At 42.2% G+C, this 10,170-nt stretch overlaps 1 protein-coding gene across 1 annotated transcript; it reads right to left on the bottom strand.

Moving 5' to 3' along the window:
• Positions 1-8,140: 8,140 nt before the first annotated feature.
• Positions 8,141-9,961, bottom strand: LOC148187572 (general transcription factor II-I repeat domain-containing protein 2-like). Its single transcript, XM_088087959.1, has 2 exons — positions 8,923-9,961; positions 8,141-8,757 (listed from the first exon to the last, which is right to left on the bottom strand). The coding sequence occupies exons 1-2, from the start codon at positions 9,959-9,961 to the stop codon at positions 8,141-8,143; spliced, it is 1,656 nt and encodes a 551-aa protein (XP_087944085.1).
• Between the last annotated feature and the right edge of the window lie 209 nt (positions 9,962-10,170).

The raw sequence follows: 10,170 nt of genomic DNA, 5'->3' as shown, positions 1-10,170 counted from the left end.
GTCCTCAATTAATATATTGCATTTCAAGCTTCCCCTCTCTGTTTCTAATCTTGGATATTCGTCATGTTGCAGTGAAACTGCTGCAATTATCTAGAGTCAGCCTGAGGGCTGGAGACGGGTGACAGAATTGTTTGGTCTGATGGGAAAAACAGAACGAGCACATGAGAAACCCAGCTCCATGACTTCTATTGCTTCAAGGTTGACTGTCGGCTGTTGAAAAGCCTTATGCATTTCATCCAAACCAACCTGCAACCAAGACAGCACAGCTAACACCAAATCAGCCTGCTGACATCTACCAGCTACCAATGCACAAGAAAAAAAAAGAAAGACCTCCTTGGTGCACATCAAGATAAGAACTGTCCTAAACTTGTGATCAGTGGTTTAATCCTTGGGGCACTGGATGCATGGGGTTAGACCAAAATGACAGGCTTGTATAAAACCAGGGGGCCCTCCCTAAAGTGCTGCGCTGCTTCATCCTGCTGTGGCAACCAGAACTACATTTGGCTGCTGAACAGCTTTTCACTGGGGAACCTGCCAGGACCAGAGGACATGCTATCAGAGAACACAATGTTCAGTCAGTGGTCTGCAGGTAGCAGCAAGCACAATCAGAGGCTGTGGACCTAATACTGTGAAAGGGTTTGATGACATATGAAGCTATAGGAGCTTGAGAAGTTGGTAGAGTATAAAAACGCTTTTTGCTACAACTTTAGAGCACAGTTCCAGCCAACTAGTGGCCATCAAGCCCTTTCTCAAGGTTTAAAACTTCCAAATAGTATTTTAAAGGTCACTTCCATTAAAAACATCCAAAATACACTGTAAAATTAATTCATACTAATGGAAGCGCTGTGATCAATCTAGTCTCTATATTTTAGATCAAGTTCACTTTTGGTAAACTTTGACATGCAAATTTGAAAATCTTTGTGACTAGCAGCAAGATTGGACAGTAGCAGAGTGGAGAAGAGGAGAAAGCTATCATAACCTCAAGAGTCAGTGACTGTACATAAGCACAGTAGTAACTGAGTGAGGCTTTATCAAATCTCTTGATTATATATTTTATATGTGAATTTCAGGATACACATCTTTACATTTTTTTTTTTACCTTTCATTGTCTGAACAGTACATTAGATGTTTCCCACTCTCCCTCTGCCTCTCTCCCTCTCCTTCGCTTTACTCACAGATGAGTTGACCTTTAGGATATCTGGCCTGGTGATCAGACTTAGCGCATATTGCAATATTCCTGTGTAGTGAGATTAAAAGAAAAAGGGCAGTTTGGTGAATGCTTTGTGGTATTTGTACATACTGAACATGCAATCGGAAGGAAGGATCCTTCCAGCCTCTCTCTGCCTCTCACTGACAGTGCTGCATGCCATCAGGTCTGGCTGTAACAGGCACATTCCAGCCCAACAAGACCAGACAGTGTTTAGGTTGATTTAAGGGCAGCTTTCTTTTCTGAAGGGGAAGTAGCTGATGATAGCTCTGACCAATTTATCTGTCACATAAATACTATATAGAAGTCTAGGGATACCAATATGAAATCAAAATAATTTCATCAAATAATAAAGAAAATTTGATTAAAAAAAAAACAAAACATTATCGGGCTTAAAATATTATGGGTGTTGATAAGAGTCTCATGCATATATTGATACGGAGGTGTCCAAAGGCATCATCACGGCATCAGCGACCACAATCAGGGCGAGTGGGGGGTACAGTATCAGTGCAGCCACAGCACGAGCACAACCAAAGGCATGGTCACAGTGCCAGCACAGATATGGGACGATCAGGCACAGCCAGGGTTGCAGCCAGGATCCGGGAAAGCTAGGAAACAAGGGAGCAGGAATGCTCCGGAGAGGCAATGGGATTAGCGTAGTGCAGTTCAACAGACCCAAGGTAGTGAGCAGTAAAAAGGATAAGATAAAAAGGATTACAACTTAAATATGAATGAGAGAGTGTAGTAGAAAAAAAAGAAAAGAAAGAGAGAGGAAGCAGAGCCAGAGTGGCAGGTCTGAACAGACTCAAAACCACCCCCGCCGGATCGGGCCGAAAGCTCTGCCCTTTCCCCCTCCTCCCCATCACACGGATGGGGATTTCAACTGAGCACAAGAAACTTGTGCTCCAGGAATATACAAACTAACGAAACTAGGGTCACTAATCAGCTATTATGGATTAAATATAAAGGTCAGAGAGCAGTGTTAGTCCCACTGCTCTCTGACCCCTATAGAAAGTCCTAGTGTTGGCTGCTATGTGCTTGTAAACATAACCACATGGAGGATCATCCCAACATGTGCATGTGTTGACATCATGGTTGCAGCTTCTTGAAGATAAAAAGCGGACGTAGAAGGATTCCTTAAAAAAAAAAAAAAAAAATTAGACGTGGGAGTCCACTAACAAAGCAGCAACACTTGATAACTTGGGATGAGAATGGCAATCCTAACCACTAGATGACACTAAATCTTACACACTACTCTTTTAAATGTAATTGAAGACCTAATTATTTATTTTTGAACAATTAAAAGACATTTTGGAAATTATGTTTTAATTAATCATAAATCAAATGCAAATAGAAAACAATGTTTATATATAATTTAAAAGAAATAACTTTAAGATCAGCCCACTGGACTTCTACACTAAACCTCACAATGGTAATGTTTAAGACAAAATTCCCCCTCAGTCTTCTGTGCAGGTGTGAGGTGAACTTAAATAAGAATTAGAAGCATCATTGTAAGGGAACCAAAAATATTACAAACAGCAGTTAATTTACACTTGGACAGAAAATCAAAATATTCTGTGTATTCTTGTTAAACCACAGGAAGTGTTAAACCACAGGAATTATTATTCAAACTGTGCTCTGCTCCCAGTTTTTCCTCATATTCTTGTCCCTGGTGCACAGTGGGTTAAAATGTGGTGTCTGATATTGAAATCTGAGAAGGTCGCCCTGCAGTGGTCCAGCTTATCTGAGAGCTGTTCTATTCAAAAGAGGCCATGGAGATGAGAGAGGTCTGAGCAACCCAGATATTGGAAAAGAGGTTTACCTGCATCTACCATTAGTCTCTCTAATAAAATGCTCCCCCCTTCTCTCCTTTTTCTATTAATATTCAGCACGACCGGACGGAGTCTTCTCCCTGACTCAGACCATCCCACTATGCACTGGGGCCTCTGATCTGTCTCTCATAATTAGACTGATAAATAGGCCTCCAAAACTCTTTTTTTCCCTTTCCTCCTCTCTTCCCTTGCTTATTCATTCTTATTTCATCCTCTTGTTTTCCATTCTGTCCTTACTGGCTCACCTCTGATGGGCTGAGATACTTGCTGGGGTTGTAAAGGTTTGGACAGCTGTTTGTCTGAAGACACACATAGCTGTGTGGTAAACCTGAGAGTATCAGGTGTCTGTTGCACCCGTCATTCCTCAGGTGAACGATCTTTAGTTTTAAAATATATAGGCCAATACATTTTACAGTAACTTGGCAGGTTTTACATATAAATTGACCCATTTTGGAGAGTGTTTATCTGTTTGCTAAATCAAGCTAGTTAGGTTAGCCATAGCTCGTGTAGTGAGTGTTATCAGTATTGCATACACAAATGAAAAAGCCATGTAGTTTTATTGTTTGGTAGCATTATGGTCTCCCAGTACGCATCTCTATATAACAAGCTAGGTATCCTCCTGCGTCTGCTGTTGTAGCCCGTTCTCATTCCAAACTCATAAAATAGCTTCACTTTGTCAGTGCTTTTGGTGTAAGTTTGTGGCACCAAAAAGCAACTTTTGTGTGCGCATGAAACAACTGCCTCCTTCCTCTAAACCTAACCATCTGTGCCAGCATGTGTTTGTGTTGTTAGACCCTTCCACCCCTCTGCTGCCAGCCCTATAGGGACTTTCCAGCTCCTATATTATGTTGTTAATGTCAGAGTTTCAACCTAATGCTGTTCTGCAGCATATAATACGGGCACCACAGGTTCTGTCCTGCCCTATTATGAACTGACGCTGCCCATCAGTATATCATGCTGTCTTGCCAACTGCCAGCCAACCAGTGGCGTATCAAAACAGCATGAAAGGTTCCAACCAACTGCATTAAAAACAAATGCCACCAGGCAGCATATCAATACCACCGGAAAGGTGGCGTCAGTGTAAGACGCAGAAATCATTGACAAAGCAATGGTATTAAATCTATTGAATGAGAAGGACATAAACTGTTTGCTGACATTGTTGAATCAGAGTTGGGTATGTCTCTGAAAACAACAAAAAAAAGACATGCTACTGCAAAACAGCATTACTTAAATGAGGCCTTGACACCGCTGAAGATATTTCATGTGTGTCAGATGGTCTATTGTGCCAGTGCAGTATAAATGAGCCCAAGCTGCAGAGGTCACCATGGACCTGAAACTGTTGAACTAACTGTGCAAAGCTTTAACCACTCTATCTAGAAACTGTAACAAGCCACAGCTTTACAAACTAAATGACAGTACTTTACAACAGACATAAGGAGTTTTTAATTTTGCTCCATTTTGCTGGTCACTGAGCTGAGCCATAGCTGACCTGAGAGGTCAGAACCAGCAGGTACAATCCACAGTGTCAGTGTCAGTGGCCATCATCAGTGTGGAAGCTTTAATTTAAAACACCCTTGTCGCAAGCTAGCCTACAAGTGTCCTGAGGAAATGTCTCAGCTGCAACTTAAGGAGTGGACTTTACTCTTGCAATTAGCTACTGTCGGCCCCTTGTTGGATAACCGGCCCTTAACTGCAGCTGCTTGAGTCGTACTTGCCCTGAGCTCTTCTACTGTTTTCATAATATAATCTGATACTGTCACAGTTTGACGGAATCTGTTTTTCATCCAGTGCAAACTGGTTTGATCAGGTCGCTGATGCAGTGTTGTTGTTGGAAGATGTGCGTACTGTGGGGGGTGGGGGTGGAGGGGGTGTTGAGAAGTATCATTGCCCCAGAGGCTTCCAGCTACTGTGTCAGACATGCAGAAAAAGAGGTTTCATTTGCATTCATTGTAGTAAAATCCATGCCTGTCCCAAGGGTGAGCTGCATGCCAGAGAGACAGACCAACAGAGAGTGAGCAGCTTTAATATTGATGCATGTCTTCAGACAGATAGTGTGTAACACAGTGAGAGAGCACATTCCCCAGCTAGTGTGTGTTGCATTGTGTAATCACCCTCCGTGCTGTCCTGGGCAACAGGATGCTTTCCCTTTTCTCTCTCCTCCATCAAAACTAGTTCAGTAAGCCTCACATCCTCTGCAAGCAGATCTGATAACCGCCATACTGGATAACATCTAGCTGCACTCGTCTCCAAGAAGTCCTTCCCCGGGGTACAACTGCCAGTGCCTATCTCAGCATTAAAATATAATTTTGATGGTCATTATTAAGATAAGCATCGTGTTCATCTGGCAGAAGATTACACCGATAGCGTCAGAGCTTAGAACAACTGTCCTTTCGAGGGACTCTCTTGTTCAAAGTTATTAGATGAAAAAGCCCCTCTTGGCCAATCATGGGCCTTGTTGCCAGGGGCAAGTGTGAGCCTACTGTGGTAATCCTGAATGTGGTGTTTCCAGGAGTCTCCATCCACTGTTTGCAAAGGGCAGTTTTATCTAAACAGATGGAAACTGTCTGTCACACATCATTGGTCGAATTGTGATGAATTTTGTCTAATTTAATTCAAGACTTGTAGTTGAAATGCCAATTACCTAGTTTGCTTTTTTTTCCTTTTGCCTTGGAATTCATAATTTTGACTATTTTCCACCTGATGATGTCATTTTTACCAAATTTGGCATATAAAGAAAATAAATGCTATTTCCACGAGGTGCAGTGTCACAATCAATGTTGCTGCTAATCACCGTCATATCCCAGACTGGGATCATCAAAAAAACAAACAAACAAACAAAAATATTTCCTACCAACATTGCACATAGTAAACTGATTTTTTCCCCCATCTAAAATCATAGTGGCATCATTACAAAAACCTGGCATTTCAAGGGTTAAAATTCTGAAAAATTTATGAATATTTCATATTTATGATTAGGACTGATGTTGGACAAAAAATTAACTGAATGAAAGTAGATAATAGTATTAATGTATAATATTTTTAAAGCTTGATTTTGAGCTGCTCATAGACTTAACCTGGATTTGGATCAAGCGCAAAATTATACACAGTTAAAAAAATAAACCACTAAAAGTTCATCAACCATTTGGATCTTCTGTCCTGGTTTATTAAGAACCCAGCATACACACTTACATACACACAAACACTGCCTTACCACCTGCCTGCCCCCCCACCTCCACTGTCTGGCATTCCCCTGTGCACAGCCCCCCGTCCTCCCCCTATCCCCTCCATATGCCTTAATGATGACCTGCTAAGGCTTCCTTTGGCTGAATAAAAAAGGATAATTGGCTATAGTTGTCTTCCCCCAGCACTGCTGCCGCAGTGGCGGCAAAACGCTGGTGTCCAGATGCCCGGACCCCAGCTCTCAGGGCCTTAATTAGAGTGAACCTGAAGACCAGGAAAAGCCCCATCTGTCTGAATGCAGGTGAAGGAGTTAGGGGTGAGGTTCAGGGGCTTTCCTTTTCTCGGGGCATGTGTGTTTGCGTGTGTGTGTGTCATCACAGAGGTCTATATGACCATATGTAGGCCTATATCCTTTCCTCAGTATACAATACACAGACAAATACGCACACGCACACACACACACACACACACACACACAAATGTAAGCGTGTATGTGCTTAAAGTTGCTACGGGAAAATATCGCAGAGCACACAACAGGACCAGCCACCTTTTGAATGCCCCGTACCAATTTCCAATGGTTACATTTTTGATGTGTTTTTGGATTTGTGGCAGCTCTGATCTCACACACATTGTAGAAATTAAAGACTGACCCCATTTACAATCTATGTTTTTTCTGAAAGAGTAGAATGGGATTTTTTCACATTTTATTTGGCTTTGTGAAATGAAAATGGAAATGATGTCAGAAGTCTTACTCAGCCAGCAGGAGGCCCTCCCATGGATGTACGGGCTGTAGTGTGTGTGTGTAATATGGTAACTGCGGTCTATCTGGGAACGGCGGTGATCAAAGGTAAAAATGCTCAGAAATTCTTCAGAAAAAAGCAAAAACACACATTTGGGAAAAGTCATCATCTAAAAGACTTGTAGCTTTTATTTTAAAAGTTATTTACATGATAAAAACCCAAACGGCCCACAGACGGTCTTGATGGTGCAAGTGTTGATTGAGTGGGGTTTTTGTTGTTTTTTTGTAGTGAAGTTAATGAAGTGTGGAGAACAGAAAAGCACTGCTTAAGAAAGTGCTGAGTCACCTTCTTGCTGTTTGCCGAATGACCACACCACCACACATCCAACCATCATGTCACATTTGCTGGCAGCGTGGTGTTATTTTGGCGATTTTGTGCTTTTTGTGAGTTTTATGTCCTGAATCTGTGGATATATCATGGCTTTTGTGCTCCCTGGAATAGTGGTTGAACTGAAAGATATCGGCTCTTGATTTATGAAGTTTTTATTTTTTTAATTTTAATATATCTATTTATTTATTTATATATTTAGAATTTTTCTCCCACCGTCTCCCACCCCTCCTTCGGCACCCTTCCGCTGCAGATGGAGGGGTGAGCAGTGCACACTTCACACCATGATCTGTGTCTGAAAATTGTGCGTGAGTAAATCATAATAATAATTTAAAAAAAAACCCCAAACCAAATAATAATAATACTTTAAGTCAAGTCAAGTCAATTTTATTTGTAAACCCCATTATCACAAAACTGTGATGCCCTTAGACCAGGGGTGTCCAAACTTTTTGCAAAGAGGGCCAGATTTGGTAAGGTGAAAATGTGTGGGGGCCGACTATTCAGCCTGACATTCTTTGAACCATTAACATTAAATACAAATGAACTTTTTTTGGATTTTTTTTAATTGCAAATGGCATACTTTTACTTTTACATTTTTGAAGAAAACTATCAAGGATATCTAAGTTCATGTGGAACATTACATATTATTCACTATTATATGCTCACTGTAAACAAAATTCAAAACAGTGATCACAGCATATTTAAACTGTGATTTTGACCATCACAAAAAAATTAATTAACTGAGATTTAAGAATTTATTAAACTCAGAGGACTTAACAAATATCTTGCCTGCACTAATGTGAAGGGTGATACTGGGATCTTGACTGCAGTATGTAGTCCAGGTCTGGCTCAAGAGCAGTGGTTTTGATGCGTAAGATGTCACGCAGGTGAGAGTCACTCAGTCTCGTCCTCATGCGGCTCTTGTTAATGTTCATAACGGAGAATGTCTTCTCACACATGTATGTGGAGCCAAACAAGCTCAGCATTTTCTTAGCAAATGTCCGAATTGCTTGGAACCTACCTTCATCCAACTGGCGGTAGAAGTTGACAAGAGGGAGCTGTTGGTGCCGACTGCGATGCTCAGCGTCACACTGCAGCTCAATGAGCTCCAGCTGCAGGTGGTCTGGAGCGTCATCAGGGTCCACGGAGAAAGGAGAGGAAAAAAGCGTGATCTCCTTTTCAATAGCTGCAAAGTCCCGAAAGCGCTGCTGAAATTCCTCAACCAGAGATGAGATGTCTGCTGCATACTTTGTCATTTGCACACTGATATTGTTCTGTGGGAAACTGGTCATAATTTCCTGCAGCAATGAGAAATGTGCGGTATTGGGCTGCGCCTGTGACAGGTGCCTTTGGAAAAGTAGCAGCTTGGTCCGAAGGGCTTTGATGTGTGAATACAGTTGGCTTACCACTGCATTTTGCCCTTGAAGGCTTGTGTTCAGCGCATTCAGATGTCGCGTTATGTCAACTAAAAATCCCAAATCAGCCAGCCACACAGGATCATTTAATTGTGGCATGGGTTGTCCCTTTTTTGTCAAGAATTGTCCAATTTCCTCCCTGAGAGAGAAGAAGCGCTGCAGTGCAGACCCCCGACTGAGCCATCTTACGTCATTGTGATACAAAACATCTCCGTATTCAGCCTGGATGTCGAGAAGAAACTGTTGAAACTGACGGTGGCACAGCGCTTTGGAGCGAATATAATTAATAGCCTTTATCACGGGTTTCATAACATTATCATACTTCATATATTTGGCATAGAGAACTTCTTGATGAATAATACAGTGGAGTTTAATAGCGCTGCCTCCTTCTTCGCTGACTTTGTTACACACAAGGGTTGATAATCCACTCCGTTCGCCAGCCATGGCAGGTGCGCCGTCCGTAATAATCCCGGTGACTTTATTCCACTGTAGTTTCATGTCATCTACGGCGGAACAAAGAGAAACAAATAAATCTGTTCCTCTTGTTTGGCCCTTCAGACTCTGGAGGTCCAGAAGCTCTTCACTCACGTTCATGTCATTGTCCACTCCTCTCAAAAAGATCAGTAACTGAGCGGTGTCGGATGCATCCGTGCTTTCATCGCAGGCTAACGAGAAAAAGTCAAACTCAGTTCCTTTTGCCTCTAACTGTCTCTTAATATCTAATGAAACGTCTTCAATTCTCCGTACCACAGTGTTACGAGCCAGGCAAATATTGGCAAACTCTTGCTTCTTGGCGGGACAAATTTTCTCAACAATTTTCATCACACAGTCTTTAATAAATTCACCCTCAGTGAAAGGTTTGCAGTGCTTTGCAATCAGCGTTGCCACCTCGTAGCTTGCCTTTGTGGCATTTTCATTTGAGTCACGGGCTCTTGTGAAAAAGCGCTGCTGTGCCGTTAAAACAGCTTCCAGTTGCTTCACTTTTTCACCGCGTTCGTTCCCAGTTAGCTTGTCGTAGCTAGCATGTTTCGTCTGGTAGTGCCTCTTGATGTTGAATTCCTTGAAAACAGCCACAGTCTCTTGGCAAATTAGGCAGACACAGTTGTTTCGTATTTCAGTGAAAAAATAATCCAATTTCCACCTGTCCTGGAAGCGGCGGCCCTCGCAGTCAACTTTCCGTTTTTTGTTTAGAGTCGCCATGGTAGAAATGGGCGTGGCTGAAACGATCACGCAAGGCCAAGGGTCACGGCAGCCAGGGTGCGGCCACAGGGCTACTGCCATCTTCTGGTGAAAAGTAAAATAGCTTTTTTGTACATATGTATTTTATACTGTGGTCAACAGTGCTGGCGGGCCGCATATTATTGATTTTATGATAGAGGCCGCGGGCCGGTAAAAATTTGACCACGGGC

This window comes from Plectropomus leopardus, chromosome 14, assembly GCF_026936395.1.
Source record: "Plectropomus leopardus strain MGB_pleo_1.0 chromosome 14, ASM2693639v1, whole genome shotgun sequence".
Taxonomy (NCBI): Eukaryota; Metazoa; Chordata; class Actinopteri; order Perciformes; family Serranidae; genus Plectropomus; species Plectropomus leopardus.
The sequence above is the reverse complement of the archived record's forward strand: the minus strand, read 5'-3'. Positions and strand labels throughout refer to the sequence as shown.